Source organism: Plectropomus leopardus, chromosome 20 (assembly GCF_008729295.1).
Source record: "Plectropomus leopardus isolate mb chromosome 20, YSFRI_Pleo_2.0, whole genome shotgun sequence".
NCBI classification, from domain to species: Eukaryota; Metazoa; Chordata; class Actinopteri; order Perciformes; family Serranidae; genus Plectropomus; species Plectropomus leopardus.
Genome location: NC_056482.1, coordinates 17,647,155 through 17,669,686, shown reverse-complemented (window position 1 = coordinate 17,669,686; position 22,532 = coordinate 17,647,155). Strand labels below are relative to the sequence as shown.

The 22,532-nt window shown below is 38.6% G+C and overlaps 1 protein-coding gene across 1 annotated transcript in view; it reads left to right on the top strand.

The window, feature by feature from the left end:
• Window positions 1-22,532, top strand: part of si:dkey-112m2.1 (transmembrane protein 132C) — a 176,215-nt gene that overhangs the window by 133,106 nt on the left and 20,577 nt on the right. Inside the window, exon 5 of the mRNA XM_042509583.1 lies at window positions 16,554-16,697. Within this exon, the coding sequence (XP_042365517.1) occupies window positions 16,554-16,697 (144 nt within the window). The remainder of the gene's footprint in view (window positions 1-16,553; window positions 16,698-22,532) is intronic.

Below are 22,532 nucleotides of genomic sequence, written 5' to 3'. Positions count from 1 at the left end.
AAAAAAAAAAAAAAAACTCCGGTAAAGAGGCAGACTGTTGTATCCTCACTCAGTATTCAGCTAGGAACTTGCTTTAATGTTTTTTGACCAACTCACAATCATATAAGATGGTAAGTGACTGGGTCACTATTCTAATGGTGAATAAGAGTGACTAAATGACTATGGAAATACATACAATAGAAGATAGAAGTAGAAAAATATATTTTCTGTAGTTTTCTATGTGACTGTCTTGTAGAGATCCATCATCTTAGGGTTTGTGGAGGTAACTGCAGTGCAGTTTTATCTGAAAGAAATCGGGAGCCCATGCAGGGCAACCCCCCTTTCCCTCAAAACTTGATGAGCATTTTTGCAGGAAGGTGGGTTGATTTACTGATATGGGAAGATTCTGCACTGTAAAAAGTGAAAAAAGTGTCATGATGACATGCTTTAATAAAAGTTAGACAATGTAAAAATTTGGCCTGGAAGTTTGTCTAACTTTAACAGACTTTTCTGTTAACGTACTGTTAAAGTTAGTAATTATTTTACATTATCACAACTTTATTCTATTTTATTAAAGTTGTACTTTCCATTTTTTTTGCTAAGTAAAAGTAATTCAGAATCACACAGTGCAACAATCAGGTTAAACCCTGACACAGCAGGCTTTTGTACAAGCTGGCACTTGAATACCATTGATATTTCTTATGTTGTTGTTGTACGCAAGCACTGAGATGTCCAACCTGATGTGTCCATCACAACTTAAGAAAACTTTTGTTTTTTTTTTTAATCTTTTGATGCTAACTGTGCCTCATTCCTCTGTAGCTGTTTTCATTATTATTTAGCATTTACACAAGATTGTTTTACTAATCATCTAGTAGATCGTACCTCTAAATAATACATGTTTTTAAAGACAGATGAGTCAGAGTCAACAAATAATTTGATTAAACTCTGTCAGTAGTTGACATCAATCTCCACCTTTGCAGCAGAACTCGTAGGTTGACACCAATCATTGCTGGCACTCCACAGTGCTCGTCTGTGTACAGAATGCCAGACACCTCTGTTCAATAAAACTCATCTCTGTGATCGCTTCTGGCCTACACTCCCACAGAGAAGCGCACATGCACACACTCCTACAACATCTTCCTGCTAAACTTGAAACACATGAGCCATTGCTGTCTTGACTTGACAGCTGCTGTAAACTGTCCTTAGAATGACTCAGTGAAACTGTGACAAGAACACTAATGGCAGTAATGGAGAAAGGCTGAAGGTAAAAATAAATAAAAGAGAGGAAGAAGTACAAAAACCGAGTTGGAAATACAGCAGCTGTAGACAGGAAAAAAGAGGGTGAGAGGTTTGGCCAGTCTGCCAAATAAATTGTTGCCAGAGGGCTATTTCTCAAACTTAAGACATGCAGGCTCCCAATGAATACAATCACTGCATATAAGCAAAAAAAAGTGCTGAATATTTATCCTGTAGCAACAGACACAGCCCAACATTTAAGGACAGATCTTTTCCAGGATCATTTGTGTTGTAGTCTAATCGTTGAGACTAGACTGGATATTTTAGAACTCTAGTTCAATGTCAAATACGCTGCAAAAAAACATTTTCCCTAACAGGTAATTCAAGATTCACTTTAAACTTTAATTTCCTCTGAAAATGAGAGGAGAATTCTGGCACTGAGATCAAATAATACACTTGTTCTTGAATTCAGTCCCCCTTGTCTTGGAAATATGTAATATATCATTATCTCCAAACAGAACAGAATAAGAGATAATGTCAGGAAATGACACTTTATATTGGAACATTGTAAGTGGATTTGTATTGGAAAGAGGTTGAAACTTCAATCAATGGGGAGAAGTGCATTTCGAGGATTCAATAACAGAATCAATGGTTTGTTCAGATGAAAAGATTTTGTAGTGTTTCTGGCAGAGAGTCTGTTACCTCCAGTGCTTCTCTGGTTCAGACAGTAACATACTCTTTGAATTCTTTAAATCAATAGATTTAATAGCCCCAAAACTTTTTTCTCTTACTGGACCACATGCCCTGTACATTATTGAAATATAACAAACTCACTGAACTTAAGCTGTGAAAGCTGCCCAGGGTTTTCCACATATTTGTGGTGGGCCACCACAACTAAATCATTCTCTGTCAATGACAAAGGTGTTGGGATGGACTGTTAATTATGAGCGCTACTGCAATATATATACAATTACGTTATTTTTAGCAAACTCGGGGCAGAGACATACAGCAGAATGGCAAGTGCATTTAAAGTGAAACTTAACTGTTCATTCTGCTCGGTTTACAACTTTGCTTTCACTTACAAGTATCTACAAGCAGCTCCTCTTATCCACTGATGTGATCTGATCATCTGTAATCTATGGTCCACCCTGCCAGGGACATACTGCTGCAGAGGAATAAATTAAGTAATGGAAACTTCGCCTGCTGTGCTGCTTTCACAGACCGGCAATTACATTGGATCGGTATATATTGCGAGTGATGAGAGGAGACATGGCAGAGTTCTAAAACTGTGCCAATATCACAACATTTTGTATTTGAAGCCGACGAGAGAGGTGCGCTAACTGGCTGCAAGCATCATTTTGAGGTGAACTCTCGGACACCATTTCCATTTATTTGTCGCTCACTTCAAAAGCGCCGTAATAGACAAGCAATGGCTGATTCATGAAATAAAATAAGGAATTATCTAAAACAATACCTACTTATTTCGCGACAAAAACCAAAATACAGTGGCAGCTGACTGGAAGATGATCACCAGGGCACAAAAAGTTTAAGGTAAATGATTATTGCTAAAAACAAGCAAGGCCACTTGCTGTTGGCTATATTGAATGTCATTCCCAGTAATTATCACAATATAAAACATGTCCTCTGACTTAAAAAAGTAGAGTTACAAACATTGGGAGATAGCAAGTAGGCTACCTTGCCATCTCTTAGGTGGTTACATCTCCAATCTAATCTCAAGCCCACATCTGATAGCTACATGGTTTGTTTACATGACATGACAAAAGTGCATATTTATTGGATCAGTGTGAACAGAGAGCTGTTGGTTTGCTATGTTATGTGAAGTGGGAGACCTGGTAAAATTTGGTTTACCAGTCTGGTCTGATTTTTGGCTTAAAATCAAACCAATTTGACCATTTTCAAAGTGAACATTACTAAAATATTATAAACTGAAACTGTGAATGCCATCCCAAAAACAACTGCCTGTCTATGATATTCTGCCAAAAAAGCAATATCATCAATTCAGAACCAACAAGGAGGATGGAAGCAGGATGGTGAAAGTGTTTCATTCCTAAGCTTAAAAGACAGTACATGCAGAGAACATGCCAACCGAGGGACTTTCACTGCATCCTCCCATGAATTTTTGATCTCCATCTCTTGCCATGCTGCATCTCTCTTTCGGCTCATTAGAAGAGATAGTACGGCCCCCATAGCTCCTTACAGTACATCCCAAATGCTATCATTAGCATTTTATTCATAGCCTCTGAAACAACTCACTCCGTCTCAAACTCAATAACATTAGCTTTGTTCCCACAGTCCCATAACATTATAATCAGAGCCATTAGCAGAAAGCTCAATTTTTTTTTTTTTTTATGGTCACGGGTGAGCGCCTTTGTCGAGAATAATTAGAGTTTGGCCAAATGCAGCTTTCTCCATATTGACTCAGCAACAGACGAGAGTGATGGACTGAAGCAGCAATGACAGCACAATTTGTTAGAAGTTGTGTCCTCTACAGTCACAGACCAACAAATAAGTCAAAACAGAGAGCAGTCCTCATATCTGTAATTTACACACATAGCGCTATCGCAGCATCAGGGCCAGCCAGAGGAATTCAAGCAGGCTGTCATCAGTCACACTGTCACGCTGTCAGGAACTGTATTTGGAAATGGCCCGGCAGAGCACTAATAGGCTGTGCAGTGAGGCTATCCACCAGCATGCTAAGTGTCCTCAAGGCAGCATTAGCCATCTGCATGTGGCCATAATGCCCCTTATAGCTTAATTAAGTCCTCTTGTGTATATATGGGCCTCTGATTCACTGCTATATGTTTCTCCTGTGCATTTTGAGAGCATTAATTCTCCCCTTTACGCTCTTACCCCTGGTGTATTAAGCCTTATGCATCAAGTGCGTTCCTTATCTCTGCTCTTGGTTATCCTATATACTGCAAGTCTGAGAGAGAGACAGAGAGATAGACGGAGAGAAAGATTAAAATAAGAAAACTTAGTTCAACCCAACAACAATTTATTTTAGAAAGCTGTGTTTTTCTTTTTGTGCGTCTCTCTCCCAGACTGATACCACAGTGAGGCTGATACCAGCAGTATTTGTTTAACATAAACCAATACAATTTTTTTGATAAGCATCCCTTAGATAATGGTGACACTATTTCTAAAATACCTCAAACTTATCGTTGGCATTTCTGCACTGCTTGTCTTACTACCTTCCTTTTCACTTACTGACCAATATATTATCTTATATTTATATTAGGGCTGTAAATGACAATAGTCTTCACTGTTGATTAATGTGCTGATTATTTTCTTGAGCAATGAATTAATCATTTGGTCTATAAAACAAAGAAAAGGGGCTGCAACTAGCTATACTTTCTTTAGCAATTAATCTGTCAGTTATTTTCTCAATAATCAACTGGTTGTTTTGTTTATAAAATGTGAGAAAATGGTATCAATCAGCGTTTCCACTGGATGGGTACCTAAAGGGTCAAATTTTTGGTAGGGCCACTGACCAAGCACAGGTTTTTGATAAGTTGGAACAAGAATGTGATGGACTACAGCAAAAAATAATGAGTGAATAATAATAATAACAAATAATAAAGTGACTGATTGATTATCAATATAGTTCCATTAATGTCCTGCTGATTTCCTTAAATCAACAAAGTGTTTCAGCCCGAATTAACCGTTTTTACAAGCTATGAGCACAACATGGATAAATGAATCATATCTTAAGTTAGATGGGTAACTTGTAAGCAAATAGTTTCTTATATACAAGTCCTGCACATATGAAGCAACATTAACATGAACTCTAAGTCACATTTCTGTCCACCTGATAGCTGTAAATCTATCATTACGAGAACATGTGCTCATAAATGTGAACATCCACACTCAGTTTGGATTCCTACACACATTAGAAACACAAAGCTTGCCCCTGCCAAGCTGCCTTTGAGCAATTCAGACAACCCTTATTTGCTCCTCTGCAGTCGGAGTACGAGCCATGGCACCTTCTAAGTGTGCTTGTTCGTAACTGTGGGCATGAGGCAGTGTTGCAGAGGAAGAGCAACACTCCCTGGGTGAATAACACACACACTGTGTTCATGTCTTCTGTGCTGCATTCACACAAACTTTATTTCACTCCTGCCACCCAACATCTCTCTCTTCCCTCTCTGGCCCAGGATGCAGCTTCTATGTATGTCAGTCAGGCTTTACTTTGAAGCTAAGCCTGTCCATTCTGTAATTTGTTGTTGTGTGTTTGTTTATTTTTTGCTGGCTTGCCTTCCATCACCCTTTCCCCCGCTCTGTCAGTCTGGCTTGAGAGTCTTCTCTTCGGCCTGCTGGGGCCAGGGTTCAGCACAGCGCAGCTTGGCTGGCTTATTCTAATCAAATGGCCCCCAGAAACAGGAGAGGAGCCCTCAGAATATGGACAGGCTTTATCAGGGGCAGCCGATTTACCACCGCTGACTTTGGCATTTCCTCTGCGGATGTTAAAGAGTGAGAAAGTATGAGAAGGGAAAAACAAGGCAGGCTTAATATTTAATCTCACTAAAAGTATTCAGAGCTACACAATAACAAAATCTAACAGATTGTCAGGCCAATAAGTTACGTAATAAGTCAATATCTAATTAATGAGGGGAGTATAAATCACCGCAGGTCCTGATTTAATAATCAATAATAGTATTTCTTACTCCTGGTCATGGCAAAATGCCCCCAAACTGCCCCCAACTCTTTATTTGCAAATACTGCAATTACAGCTGCTTTGCCAATTGTGTTATATCAGTGGAGACACACAGTTGATTATTCAGCTTTTTTTAAATTAAGATTCAACCAACATTCTTTTTTTTTAAGTGTACGTGCAAAAGGGACAAGATCCTGCAAATGATTCTGTAAATGAGGTATATTTTATTTATCCACACTCAACACTTCAAAGTTCTCTGTAATTAAAAAAGTTCAACACATAAAATGACTGACATCTTCCTCATTCATGGAAAAAAGAAAAAGTAATTTTTTATCTTTTTCTGCCCTGTTCTATCGCATACCTCGTCATTTCACTTATCAGCACCTTGCTCCAGCTTCTCTCGACGTCGCACTGCAGAATAACTTGGCTCCTGTGCCTTTTTCCCAAACCATAACCATAAAAAGATTATATTCTATGAACACTGCTCTCCCCTGCTGTTGTATCACCATTTCTTTTTTTAAAAAAATCCTTTAGAGGTGTTGATTCCCCTGCCCTTGCTTTCATTTTATCTCCCGCTATAAGGCTGTGAGATGTTCGGATGTACCCGTATGTGAGTGGCAGGAGGGACACTGTATAGATGCTGTGGGGAATAGACTTTTTTATTGATAATTGATATGAAGTGAATAGCTGAGAGTGCTGCAGTGGCAATATAAATCCAACTCACAAGCGCTGTAGGCCGACACAGCACAGGACCTGTGAGGTTACAGTCAATCACAGCTGGTTAGTGAATGGTGGAGCTGTGGTTCTTTGTGGGTCTGAGGCATCTGTTCAGTCAATGAATAATAAATTGCTGGCCAGTGTTAAGCAGTGTTTACTGAGGGCCCTGATAAGCTAAACATATCTCCCATGTCTCCCTGTCTTTTCCCTTTCTCCCCTCTTGAGCTTACAATACACAGCCTCTGATACAGGATAAAATGTAGCGATGCTTCACACACATATAGTTGGGTACACGTCTGCTTCAACAACATGTATGGATTTGTTGTTGCCTTTTAGTTCTGGTTAAGTTTGTGTTCACAAACAAAAGCTGCATGCCGTAAACATGATAAATAAGGTAAATGCTGAGTAGACAGCAACTGTCATTGGCATCATTATTGCTACACAGAGCCAGCAGTGACTTCTAGCAACTACATTAATATACAACTAACTTCTGAAGAGCAAATATGTTTTGAGGGAAATGTAATGCCTGGCAAATTCTGCTTTCTATTAAAAGGCTGTTTTTATGCACTGTTCATACTTTTCTACAAAAGATAATGCACCCAAAATGTACAAATACCTCATGATCATAAGTAATGCATAGCCCACGTATTTTCAACACGATCTTATGCCAAGTCATCACATATTGCCACTTTGTCAGTGGAATTTTGCATCTATATATTACACTGTAGGTATTGTCCTGCATCTGCTGTTGATGTTCTGGGATACCAGACTCTCTGTTACAACCTGACGCAGTACAGCGGCGTTTTAGGTTCTGTCTGGCCATGTTATCAACTGATGCCGCCCGGCGCCGAATCAAACTGCCATGCCAGGTACCATCTGGCTGATTAGCGATGTATCATAACACTGTTTAAAGGTTCCATTCTGCAGTTTTACAAACTGATGCCACCCGACGGCATATGACACTGCCGCGAAAAGTGGCTTTTGGCATCGGTATCTTATGCCTATTACTGACAAAGCGGAGCTATTTGATGACTTCGTAATAAAAACGGGCTTTGGAAGGCTGCGTTAACAAGACCATGCGCTGATTGGAGTAGATGAGGAAGCGGCCCAGTAAGGAGGCAGGTTAGGGCAGTGGGTGGATCACAAAACAAAGGGCTGTCACTGGGACTTTCACTCTGGTAGACTGGTGTCCAAAACCACCGAACTCTGACTGATCTTTGAGTCATTTATGTTAACGTTGTCACCTTGTTTCTTTTTGTTTAACCTAGCCACAATACATTTTCTTGCCTAAACCAAACCAGAGTCCCACCTTTATAGATTGTTTCCTAGTCTCCTTCTGATTGGCTAGTGTGTGCTGCCTTCATTGGTTATTAATAAAGCAGGAAATTGGAGTTTAGTTGTCCGTGCTCTCTGTGCCTTCTCCGCCTCTCAAGTTCAGGCAGAAAGTAGAAGAACTTGATGGTTGAAAATCTCTAGGCTATTAATTCACTTTCTGAAGGTCGCCGTCGATTTTCATCCGCTCTCCAGCAATCACACACACAAAAACAAAAACTATTTAACTAGTCACCTAGTTAAATCGGTGTGTCAGCACAGCTGGTTCGACGGGATGTACCTGCAGTAGTTAACTTAGGTTACGGTGCTGCCCTCCAGTGTCTGACTCCTGACTCATTTCACAACACGACGCTTTTAAATACACCTGCTAAGCCTCTATAGGCAACGACATTTAGACTTAAGCCCCAAAAAACTACCTCAAAACTAATAAAACTAATTAAAAATATCTGAATAAATAATATATTTTAACAAAAAACAACACCCATATGTACATATTTATCAATCTCTGGATATAACCTGACAGGATTGGTCGTGGTTAGAATAAGAATGGCAGGGTAAGCCAATGAAAGGCAGAGTAGGTCAGAGTAGGGAGTATAAGTGAGTATAAGTTCTTAATGGCTCTCATACAAAAGCAATATTTTTTGGACAATGTCATAGATTGTGCTAAATTTTTTCGGTTTTCAGAGCGTTCTAGATTAGTCAAATAGTCTCAATTTAAACTTATATTCAGACATGTAAATTAGTCATTGGGAAAATCCTGGGTGAATGAATACTGTTTATGATCTAACAAATAAAATGAAAGAAAACTATCATTAAAATTAACAAATATGGTTAAATAAGTGGTTTGCATGGATAGGGTGGCCTGTGATGAGTCAAAATCCTCAATCCTCAGTCAATCCATGCCTGACCCCAATAGTTTATTATAGTGTCTTCAGTTTCCAGATTAAAATGCGTTCATGCAAACTGGGAGAAAAATCCAAAGTGATTTGAAACACCAACTATAGTCACCAGATCTCAAGAACATGTTGCACACAGTTGTTTTTTTTTTACCTTTGATTTCCCACAACACTGTCTTGTCCTTGAGTTTGCTGACGTCCACATACAGTGACTATTCTCTAAAAAGGTGCCTCTGTAGGTTGTCTGCTACCTCACACATCATTCATCCACAACCATATCAGCCCCCACACACTCCACCCTTTTACCCCCGGCTGCACAGAAGCGTAATGGCCTTTTATCGATTCTTCCCTCTCTCGCCGTCTTTCTTCTCTTTTCTCGCTCTCTTCTCTGGACTGCAATGAGAGGTTGTTAAGATAAGCTGCTGCGTGAGGAGAGAGCTATGCCTCTTTTTTTTTATGAGCTGGCCAGCAAGGGCGTGTTTGTGCTTGTGCGTGTGTATACATATGTGTGGGTTTGTGTATATATTAATCATATGTGTGTGCGTAGGCTAATAACACAGCCATTTTCGGGCATGAGAGTTTATCTGAATTGTGTACAAATAGGCTCCATGAATAAGACATGGATTTAAGCCCTTCATAACCTCAGGAGGGTATTAGGAAGCCAGGAAATGAGAGGTAGGCGGATTTCATTAAAAGAAAAAAAAAACTTGTCTTTTGTGCCTCATCCGTCACTCCAGCTGTCTCTCTAAATTTCACTTAATTCTTTTCAAGAAATTGTATGTTTATGATCATGTGTATCATATCTCAGCTCACTCTTTATTCATTTCTTTGTGGCACCAACAGTCTCCATTACATACGTCAAAGCTAATTAAGACCTCCCTTTTCATAGTGTTGTTCCTGTGTTAACAGCTCATTAGGTGAAAAGACATTGTCCATCACACTTAGATAGATGCATAAAAGACACAGAGAACACCTAACATCGGCACAGATTTGTCTTCAGAGACTGCACATTCTGTCCTAACGTGTGATCATGAACAAAGATGTTCATTGTTCATAGAGGAACAGGGACAAGAGGTAATGTTAAGCTCTCAGATGGCGAGCAGGGGCTTTATAGCATACAGTGTGTGTAAATGTAATATTAATATATTGTGAGAAATACCCTTTAAAATTCAAGTTGAGAGACACATCTACCCTTTGTCCTGGAAGCCCTGCCTCCCAGAAATTATGGTTATATACAACTAATCTGAAACAGCGAATAAGTTTCAAGAGAAACTTGAAGCTGAGCAATTACATTTTCTATTAACATAATATGGAAATGTTATCCGAATATTATCACATATTGCCACATGTTAAGTGGACTTTTGAGGTCTACATGTGACATACTAGGTATCCTCCTGAGTCTGCTGTTGACATTCTCGGACGCCATGTCAATTTACGCCTGTTACATGCGATGTATCTTCTCAAATTTACTGCGGCTTTCACAGGAAATGTACAGTTTCTGATCATAAGATACAAAAAATATTTTTCAAAAGCACAATGTTGGTGAAACACCTCGTATTTATGTTTATGTTGAGGTGTCACAAATGTGGGTGGCTAGGGTTATAAACATTTGGCTAGTTTTAGGCAACAAAAGAATGTGATAAGGTTTAGGGAAAAAAAAACATCATGGTTTGGCTCCACAATATCACGAGTAGCGAGCACTGGGCTCGTGGGTTTGTTGGACACAACCACCAAAATGGGGACTTTCCACATGCCTAAATTTCGTTTTTGTCCAGTGCTGTTTCAAACTGATGCTGTTCTGTGACCTTAGAAGTTGACGCCGCCTGGAGGCACCGCAAAAAGATGGGTTTTTTTCGTCAGTATCTGACGTGGAAATGACTGGCCAAGCAGCTGTATTTGACGACTTTGGAATAAGACAGGTTGAAGATATTCAACAAAATGTTTACTGACAGCATAATTTAGTTGTTTTCTGCCAGAATAGGCATTTTGCAATACAGAATCAAGTCGTAGTGACTACAGTATTTCTTTTAATAAACATTTAATCTAATTTCTAAACCCTAACCCTTTTCATAACCAAAGTGCTTTGTCATCCAAACCAAAGACGGGAGTCTGGAGCGGACACTTTGTACGCCCACATACCCGGCCACCTCCTCTGAAGTTTACATGGTACATGAATGTTGTGTTTCATTACCTAAAAGAGGTGTCATATATGAACATAACTCAGTCAGCAATAACATTGCCATAACAATGGAGTTAACAAAGCAGTGTAGTAACACAAAAAATGACATTTCCATGTGATGGGGTTTGCCCACAAGTTTGGATGATGTCAGCCTAATCATTTTGCATTAATTATGTAGAGAATAGCACTAAATAGCTCACTTTTACCAAAATACCTCATTTCTCCCCTGCCTGCCCCTAATTTCCAGGAACAGATTTTGCACCCCACATGGCAGACCAAACACATCAACAGACGCTGTGAAAAATATTTGTGGTAAAATGATGATAGTGATTTGAATTATGGGAACATGTGTGAAAAGCTCTCGTTTGACTGTGCGCATTCTTGCCTAGGTGAGTTTAAAAGTAAATGTTCAAGGCATGACAATATCTCCCTTGAAACCTGAGTGAAAAGGTGCAATTGGATGGCATTGTTCATTTAAAAGGCCCTGCCTTAATGAAAGCCGTGGAGGAGAGTTATTAACACTGTGTGTCAGAGTGAGGCTCAGGTTTTTTTTTTAGTCCTCTCTCAGAGATTGTGCTTTCACTAATAATGGAGGAAATCTTACTTTAGTACACTATTTTTCCTGACCTTTTTACCCAAAAAGATGGTGATTAGATAAGTTTTCTACATTTTGCACATTTCATGAGCTCCTCACATTTCAGAGGAATTTAGACTTTTTTCTTTGATTTTCTTTCTTTCAGGGTTCCCATATATTTTTATGAACATAATTTCAAAACTTTTCCATGACTTTCAAAGGACCCAATGCCCGAATGCCTCACGTAAAAGGCATTTTCTCTATCAACTCTATTCAGACATCATTTCAGCAAGCTGGCATGCAGGAAGGGAGAGACAAACCCAGGGAGAGAATTATGAATCCGTCCCTATAGTAAACAAAATGTGTCACATAGATGCATATTAGAGCTACATTACATCGACAGCTACAGAAACTGACTTGCTATTATGTAACATTATGTGGAAGGTTATCCTCGGAAGATTATTCTAACAATTTCTTTATAAACAACAAAATTCCATGACTTTCCCAAAACTTTTAATGATTTTGACCAATTCCGTGACTTTTCCAGGCCTGGGAAATGTGATTGTGAAATTCCATTACATTTCACGTTTTTCCATGACCGTGGGAATCCTGTTTACTAAACACCAGCCTGCTGTGTGACTGTTGTTAGCATTATTTAAGATTTGGGGTCTTAAAATAAAAGGAGAAAGCAATATACTAAAAATTGCCATCTTCAGTAGAGGCAAAGTCTCTATTTTTGCATTCTTCAAGGAGTGTCTCATAGTACTGACACTCTAAATGAAATCATTTCCAAACAGATGTCAGAGAGAGCTTTCAGAAAACAGAAAAAAGTGATGCACAAGAGAAAGAAACAAGGTAGCGAAGACCTCCTATTAATGGGCTTGGAATTCCTTCATCGACAGTGGAGCTTTAAATGATAGATTTTTTTTTTCTCAAAAGGAGCATCAGGGTGAAGAAACAAAGACAACAGAGAGGCACTGGTTTTGATGAACAAAGAGCTATCTGGAGACCAGTTTCTCTTTGTCTTTTAAAGGTTTAGGCCTCTTAGTAGTTTTTTATTGAAACTAAGCTGTGATGAGCAGGATCCACTGTTATAGTATATCCTCTGTACAACCAACACACCGAGAGCTCAAGGATTACCAGACGTTGTCTTAATTGATCTCATTATCTCCTTCCTGCTCGTCTATAAGGCTTTCAACTCTCAAGTGCATCTTGTGATATCTTTTAAATGCCTGCAATTTGACATCAATTCTTATTGTCAAAGTTGTCAGGTTTTTCCACTTGAGAGGAGTAAAGAGGGACGGCTGGAAAAACCTCAAACAAATGTTGTGCGATCTGACTTCAGTGTAAACAGTTCATTAAAAGGGACCTACACCATTTTACACATCAACGTCTGGTTGTAGGTCTTGAGGTGCACCGCTGCATTTGTGCAAAAAAATGTGTAAAGTCTGTTGTGGCTCCAGAGGGAGCTGCACAAAAATGTGATAAATGTCTTAAAGTGATGTCATTCGGGTTGCACTGGATGGAGCTCTACCTCTATAGCACACGCCTTCTGTCTGCTTGAAGCCAGTGGCTCCAAGCTACTCAGGGCTCAAATAAAAGGATTGCTATGATGTGACATATTTTACCTTCATCTAAACATTGCAGCTACTGCGATTTGGATATATTGCATTTGGCCGTATTGCTATTTGATCATATCTCGATTAATTCTGCATCCCTTAGTTTTTCATGTTTTTGTGTAACCAACAAGCATTTAATGTAATAAACATTAAATCTCAATAATGCAGAACAATTAGACAATTAATAAATATCCATTGATTTAACTAACATTATAATTATATATTGTACTTAAAAAAAAGACATGGCACATGTTTGCCGCTTACAGCTTCTAAAGTGTGAGGACTTGCTGTTTATTTGTGTGATATGTCATTAGATATATTGAACATATTTTGGACTGTTGGTCAGACCAAATAATTTGAAATCAAGATCTGACAAATAGTTACTTGCAGGTCTAACTTGTGGCGAGGAACATTTCTGACCAATACGAAACAGCATTTCATTTTTACATATGTGGCTATTCATGTTCTGTAAAACATACAGTATTGCTTATACATTTCTTATATTAAACTTAATATACTGCACCAATATGCATCAAATCTGCCAACAAATACTGTTAAATGTCCTGCAGTCCAGCTTGAAAACAGCAGGGGGGTTGAGATTTTGCTGTTTTAGGTCAAACACTATGAAAGAGCCTCCCCCTCAGCTGACTCAGTGCTTCTCTGAAACACTTCTAAAAGCTTGTGTGGCCTTTTCTTCTTTGTTGTGCTGCCACTCCCGTTTATGTTCTTTTGTTTTATTATTGCACTTAAAGTGATTCATTAAGGTCATTTTAAGTGTGTGTGCTGAATTTTGCCCCTGTGTGAAACATTTGTATTTTCTTTTACTTTTCCTCTTTCATCCTTTAGTAATAGTCAGTAGTGTTTTAAAATGTGAATAAGAACATAAATATTTTTACCTGTTCATGGCAGCAAATACAAGTGTTGCCACTCATAAAAGTCAATCATTACACTTATTATGTTCATTTAGGAGTTAGAGACACCTAGTGCTTCAAGTACCTTACCTCAAGGTGATACAGTTACATTTAGTGGAAATAAGCTGCACTCTCAATGAATCTGAGAAGTAACAAGGACTCTGCTGTTAAAACTGCTTTCTGTGTTTGTGCTAAGGTAACATAGCAACATTTAAAAAGTGCCTAAACAGGTCCACAGCTGTTGTGGGTGTATATTCAACACATGAAGAAATTGTAAACAGGACAATGTAAAGTTTGAGCATTAGAAGGCAAATCTTTCCTCTTTTAATGAAGGCAATCTGCTTCCCCCTAATTCCAGGAATGTTTCTAAACAAGGCCAACAGAAATCTGAATGCACTGAAATATAAGTGTATCTTAGTCCTAGCAAGATGGTATACAGTCATTTCTCATATAACAGAGTATGACTTTGAAACTTATTTTTAACATAAAAAATAATTCAGTCGCATGAGTTCACTGCAGATACTTCAGAATCAATATATAATAAACTGCAGCACAGACATGCTGAGGGTAATTTAAATCTCTGTCTTAATTAGACACTGTCATCCTCAACTCAGTAATTTCAGCAAATGCCCAAAAACTATGTAGTCTGTAGTAAGCCCTCTAGCAGCCATATTAATTATGACTCTCTGTCCATCGGGAGCAAAGGAAGAAGCCGGGTCACATTATTATAGAGCCACAAAGTATGCACAGAGAGGAGATCAGGGTGGATGGCTCAGCAAAACATTTAACATTGAGAAAGCAGACAATTTACTACCGACAGTCAACATTAGTTTCTTTTAATCATTAGTACATGTCTAGAGAAAAGTCCTTGTGACCTAAACATTGACTTGTTTTAAATAAATCAATGCAGAGGTGATAAGTGTGTCCGGGAATCGACTTTTTTCTTTGGAAATGAATCTTCCTGGGAAATTCCTGAACCACAAAGGAGAAAATGCAAGTGGTGTGTGTGTGTTGCCTTCTACTCATCTTTTAAACACAGTGCCACCCCCAAGGGCAGCCATGGCTGCGGTGCTCATTTTTTAAGCTAACACAAAGGTAGTGGTATTTGTGAAACTGGACAACCAAAGGCATCCATTTGTGCCAACGATGGCAAAGCTTGTTAGAAGGAGGGATGAAAAATGCTTCAGAGTTAGGCTGAATTTTGCCAAGGGAACAACTGGCATGGGCAAAGGGTCCCTTACAATCTCACCTCAAGATTTCTGAGTGAAAAAGAGTACCCATGAGCCTGCCCAGAACTTAAGAAGGCTTGCTCCCATTAAATGTTTTGTTTTTACAATAAATGTACTCCTTAATTAAAGTTGTATATTTGCCCTTTTCAGTAAAACGACGTCCAGCCTATTTGGAGAACAATAAATTCCCTAGCACGTATAGATACAACATGCATTAAAACAGGATTATTGTAAAACTCAAAATGTTAACTGTGACTGTATTAGTCTATGCACAATCAGATAATAGGTGACATTAACTATAGGAAAAAAATATTAGAATGTGATTCCTTAACCTTCATATTGACAAATTTTCAACTCACTTATTTACTACAGCAGCATAATAGAATTTCTGAAATTCCGTGATAGCTGTTGGTTTTGGTGTGCCACACCATATTCAGTGGCTCCATCTGGCGCCAGTGTTTAACATGACCATAGTGTTTCCTGAACCTTAGCCAGGTGATTATTGTAATCATGATGAAGACAGTCTCCTAACCTTAACAAAGTAGAAGTTTTAATGTCAATGTACCAATGTCAATATGAATATTTGGGGAAAAAAATCCAATATTGATAAATCGGCTGATATGAGATATATATGCTATTATACAATGCAATTATTCCTCAGATATAGGTATCAAATACGTGCGACAAAGATATGTAATCAAGGCAGGATATTTTACAGTTTACCAATAACCTTTATTGTCAAAATAACAGTGCACTGAAGCAGTAAACTCCATTGGGAATTTGATAATTCTGAATGACTAAGCATCTTTTTCTGCATTACGTTCTGTTAAAAACAAACTTTTTATATTGTGCATATCGGACAACATGTAATCTGATACAGATATGTCTGTCATCATCAGTCAGGCTCTGGTTTTAACCCAAACCATGATCTTTGACTTTTCCTAACCAAGTTGTGTTTGCTCATTAAAACCTAACTCAATTTTAAGCTTTGTGGTTTCCAATCATAACACTGAGTTATTTTTTAAACAGGGTTTAGTTATAATGTAATTGATATAATGTTGTCCTGCTAACCAGGGGACGTCAGATCAGAAAATGCCTTTTATGCGACATTCATTTGATAAATCAATATTAACTTCCAAAAAGTCCCATCAGTTACCATCTTGTAAGCACTTAAACAGATCTGTGTGTTTCTATTTTCTTTTGCAGGACAATGAGATCCTCAACACAGCTGTCCTCAATGGGCGAACAGTCGCTGTACCAGTAAAGGTGGTCACCGTAGGTACAGACGGAGCGGTCTCTGATGTAACAGAGTCAGTGGAGTGCAAGTCAACAGATGAACAGGTTATTAAGGTAAATGGAGAATGTGTTTTGAGCAGCCACTTTTGTTTTACTTTTTTTCCAATTTGTCCTCATTGTCTTCTGCTTCATGGCCAGCTTTCTAGTGGAACGTGGGTGGGTGAGCAGAATGAACAAAAAGTAGTTGTGGTGTAGAAAATGGTTTGTGCACTTTAGTCTAGCAAGCAGGTGCTCATTTCCCTCCAGCAAAATAGGGCTTGGCTTTTTCTTTTCTTTTTTCATGTCAAATGGTAAGCTACAAATTGAGAGCTTCTCCTCGGGTTACAGATCAATACCTTGGAAATTTTATATATAAAAAAGAAATCACAGACAATTAGCTGTCCTCATTGAACAGCTGAAAGAAAGCATTTTCCTTCGGTTGTGCTTTTAGGTGCATGCCTCTCTGTGCCCAGTTAGGCAGGCCTCCCTCAATAGATCCAGATTTGTCAAAGAAAGTAGTAAGGTATAACAACTTTCGTAGGAGACTAAGGTTATTTGGAGCAAACAAACACATCCTGTTATTGCTTTTCAAAATCTATAATAAAGTTTTTAGTTTTAGTTTGAGTTTTATTTAGTATGGATGTACTGCATGTTACAGTTGTCTCTGTTCAGCCTAAAGCTAGATCGGCTAGGCAGCTGTGTGGTTCAAACTCTTGAGTCAGGTTTCCAAACTGAGTATACTAAAAGAATGTTGTCTCTGGCTGGGAATATAATGTCCAACCCCTCTGACACTTTATTTGAAGAATATCAGCTTGTACCATCAGACAAGACTGAACAGGTTAAATAACGCCTTTGGTCTTCAGTCTGTCAACATATCAGAGTTTGGCTGTTAAGTAGCCTTCTTTTATCTGGGTTAAATAGGGAATGATTCATTTGTTGTACATTGTATTTACTTTGGTATAAGCAGGTGTATGGGGTATACCCACCTCTTTTTCTAGCCATTTACAGTATAACCACCTATTAGTAGAAAAGCCATTGGGAAGTACTTCATCAACTACCACTACATCACTGACGGCATGGTGTTTGTAGTATGGGTATGTTGTTTGGTTAAATGCTGTCTTGTACAATGAATTTATTAATGTGAAACAGTATATGTCCTGGGATACAAGACAAATAACTTCAGGGGGTTTTTGACAGTTAAGTGCAATATTTTATCTAAATGCCACTTTCATGTGTCTTGTTTCTACAAAGGACACCTGGTAAAAAGGAGGGAATATTTGTTATAAATAAAATAAAATAAATAAAATCTATCTAACTTAAATTGGGATTTTACTGTAGAGTCAAAGACTGCAAACATAAGAGGTATTTCTAGAGAGAAGGATCGTGATATGAAAAACTTGTAACAGTAATTGTTGAAAAAAGCTATTTAAAAAAGAACAGAAAGAATGTAGTGCCAGACTGTGCTCGTTTTTGATCATCTTGTAAGCTTACATCTGTACTTCCTCATCTGATACGAAGGAGCCAAAATCCAAGAAGACAGCAGCTCAGATTCATATTAGACAAAATTGCAGCTCTAATCTGCTTCTGTTAATTTTACTTGACTCCAGATAATCTAAAATATAGATAAATAAATACATGTTATTGCATTTACATATACAGTATGTTATGAAAAGCATAGTGTTATTTTGGTCATTTCCTGCATTAAAGATGTTTGAAAGCTGACTGTATGCACCAAGAAGAAGAGTTTTCTCAACAGCCCCTGTTTGCAACTTCATTACCACTTGCCAATAACATGACTTTGACAATCCATAAAAGCTGACAAAATGTTCACCCTGATGGATTTCCTATCTGGAGCAAGTTTCAAATCTCTGTAAGTTGATTTTCATTGGCTCTCTGAAAGCTTAGGTAATTAATCTAGAGCCTTATTGAATGCTGGGAAATGTTACAGAGGATTTGTTGTTAATCTAAAAAATGCAAAAACACTAGTATAATCCAGTGAAGTTAAGGCTTAATGTAAAGATAGAGCTTTTAACTGTGGCAACTTTAAATTCCGATATGCCCTTCGCCATGTCTCTGTTGTATTGTGCGAAAGAAGAAGAAAAACTTAAGTGAGAGAAATAAAGAAAATAAACAGTTTGTCCTTAATTGTGAGTATGCGCGCAAGAAAAAGAACAGTGTTGCGAGTGTGTCTGTGTTATATTGAGGAGCTGATTTGGCGTGTTTCTGTGTACCGTACATGCATATCAGAGAGAAAAGAAGAAGCAGATCTCTCAAAGGGTTTAATTATCCACTGAAGTAGTACCACACATTGTGACGCTGACCTCGGTAGCATACTCCCCTGCCCACCCGTCTAGTTTTGGAACAGTAAGCGGTACCCCTCCTCTCTCCACCCTATTTTCAAAGGAAACTGAAAATAAAACATTTTTTTGATCAAAAGGCATGTACATCTTCCCTTACTGTTTCACTGAAACTTTGAGGAATAAGTCCTGTTCGCAGCATGGACAATCATGACCTTACCCTAAAACAACCTCTAAGAATGCTACCTCAAACCTAAAATTGTAATGGACTAGTGCTTTTCTTCATTTTACTCCAGCAATGCAAACTGTATCTTTTGTCCATTATCAACAACCTGCTTTCAAAGCCTAAATTAACTGATTAGTTAATCAACACAAAATTAACCTAAAACATTTTTGGTAATTACTTAATCACTCTCTTGTTGCAGCTTTTCAAATGCAAATTCTTGCTCTTGCTTTGTCTTCCATGATAGTATATGAAATATCTTTGGGTTGTTTTTTTTTAACTAAACAGACAAAACAAGCAATTTAAAGCTGCTGCCTTAGACTCTGGGAAAATGTGAGTGTCCCTATTAAACTCTTTTCTGGCATTTTATAGACCAAATCATTAATCTATTGAAAAAACAATCAGCGGATTAATCACTGCCATTTTGGCAGGGTGAGATAACATTATTAGCACAAATTGATTGCCCAACAAGATGATTCTTATTGCACAGCAGGAACATAATCTTGTTACATACAGTAGAAAGTTGCTTGACATAGCTAATCTGTCACCGGGAGCCAATAAAGGGTCAAGGTCAGAAATTTATTTTTCTTATTTTCAGAACTACTTGCATCACATATTGCATTTTTTTCAAGAAAATATTTTTAAGCCACACTTTAAAGACGGATGAATACTAATAATTGCTAGATGTAGGGTACCATGAAGCTGGAGTGGTGCCCCATGTAGGCTGAGTCCCAGTGATGCAAAGGTCAACCCGCAGCTGGTTCGGGCAAACTTGTTAGAAAATATTGGTGGCTTTCCCTCTGTCCTTAGACCTGCACATCAACTGAGGAAAAACTCCCCACACGAGATCATACGTAAGATGTAACCACTTAAAAGATGGTTTGGTACTTTTGCTGTCTTTCAATGTTTGCACTTTTTAAAACAGAAAACACATGTCTTTTAATTGTGATATTTACTGGCATACATTATAGCCAACAGCAAGTAGGTTGTCATTTAATGATGGTCATTACCAGGAACTTTCAGCTCCAGTTTGCAGGTCTGGTCAGGGTCACTGATTAAGGGATATGTTTACAAGTCACAGTGAGTACCCTTCCTTTCATAAATTTTCATTATTTTTAATCGAAGTTGCACTATCGCCTCGCAGGCCACTGCTGTGGCAAGCAGTAATGGAGCTTATTTGACACCCTGTTGTTGCAATCAAGTAACCTCTGATATCACACATTAGCAGTCAAAAGCTTTTCTTGGAAAACCAAACACTCAAAAACGAATGAGAATAATTTGACCATCACCCTCATTGAAAAGGCTGGCACTGGGCCATCATCCTTAAAAGAGAAATTTTAAAATACTTCCTATTTGCAAATAGAGAACAACTCTGAATACGCACCAATCAGCCAAAACATTGAAATCACAGGGGTTAAGTGAATAACATTCATGATGTGTTTACAACGCAACGTTCTGCTGGGGAACCTTTGGTCCTTGCATTGATGTGGATGTTACTTTGCACACTCCACCCACCCAAACACTGTTACAAACCCCCTCAAGGCATCTGTACAGGCAAACTCCCCAAATTAATTCCCCAGATCCCAATCTGGTTGAGCATCTGTGGGACATGCTGGTACCCCACCTCACAACCCCTAGGATTCGCCAACAATGCCCTGGTGCCAGTCAACACAGTACATCCCCCACAGGTTCTAAGCCCATGCTTCAAAAGGTCAGAGCCAAGTCCGATCTAAGGACTCCCCAATGTGAATTGGTGGTACCAACACATTCTCATACCTCACATATTGCTGCTTTGCAGTGGACTTCTGTGTCTACATATTACGATCTAAGTACCCCTCTGCATCTGCTGTTGACATTAAGGGATGCCCCTACTGAGATATCAATAAAAGCACATGGTAACCAGTGCTGGAATGTCAACAAAAGCACAAGACTTAGGCAAAAGAGGCACATGGTAATGTGTAAAAACATCATATTCAGATGAAAAGAAAACACCGGACTCCCGTGGGAAAAGTCTGCATCAAAGTTTGGGGTTTGTTGGATTCATATTCCGCCCCTCTTGCCCCCGCAATAGGGACCTTCCTGGCACTTCATATGGACGCAACAGATTCCGTCCAGCCATGCTCTCAGCTGACACCGGTTACGGTTATCATGCTGCCGTGGCAGGTGCCATTCTGCGATCTAAACTGACGCTGCCCAATAGTGTGTCATACAGCCCCGAAAAGTGGCTTTTAGCATCGGGATCTTACGTGAAAATCACTGCAAAAGCGACAGTATTTGATGACTGGAATGAGAATGGGCTGTGGTTACCTCTAGGAAACAGGCACATTCCATGAACGCTCAATCAGATTGGAATATGGAGAATTTTGAGGCCAAGTCAACTCCTTGAGATCTTTGTTTTCTGTCTCATTCCTGAACAGTTTTTGTAATGTGGCATGATGCATTGTCCTAATGGGGCGTTACTGCCATTAGGAAGTGGTCTTGCCATGAGGAGGGGGTGCTTGGATCAAGTGACGGCCACACAAATTGTAACTCACGCATTGTAACAAGATGATCAGTGTTATTCACTTTAGCCTCCAGTGGTTTTTATGTTTTGGCTGACTGGAGTAAATCACAGCCAACCTGACAGACTTACTCTTCTGTTGAAATACCCTCCTAAAGACATGATGTCTGTTTTCCCTTTGAATGACAGTCGCCTACTCTTCTCCGTTATTATAAGGCACAGAGTGCTCTACAGTAACAACTAAGGCCAGAAATTAGAATGACTCAATGGGCCTTTGCTGTTTTTGACTGGCTTCCAAGTCATATCCATGCTTTGTGACTGGGCAAAACAAATATTGTTAGACTATTTCTCCTAAAACAAAAAGTGAATTAACAGTGTTAGAATGTAATTGTGTTTATCAAATCAAAAGACTACCTTGAAATCTAGGGATTACAACATATCCTCCCCAAGGTTTTTAGTTCTAAGTTTAATTGATTTTTATACAAAGAGAGACAAACAGTAATAAGATGTTCAATGAACAGGAAAAAAAAGCTTTGACACTGTCTTTGAACAGCAGTAGATGTTTCTCCTTTTATTAGAATAATTTAAAGCTCTAATATGTATTGAAAAAACACTGAACCTCATACTTGGCCATAATTTATAGTTTTAGTAAGTCTTTATAGTTTGCAATGATGGAAAATGCACATACTTGGTCTAAGCAAGAATCAAAGAAAAATACCACTTATACTGTGCCCTGAGTTCTAGTGAAAAGGCTTTTGTTTTTTTGTTTTGTTTGGGGTTTTTTTTTTTTAAGAAATCTTAACATCCCTCAGAGCAGTGGTTCCAACTGGTCCAGCCACCGGGTTCAGATTTCTCCCTTGTCACTGGTTCAAGGTCCACACATGAGAAAA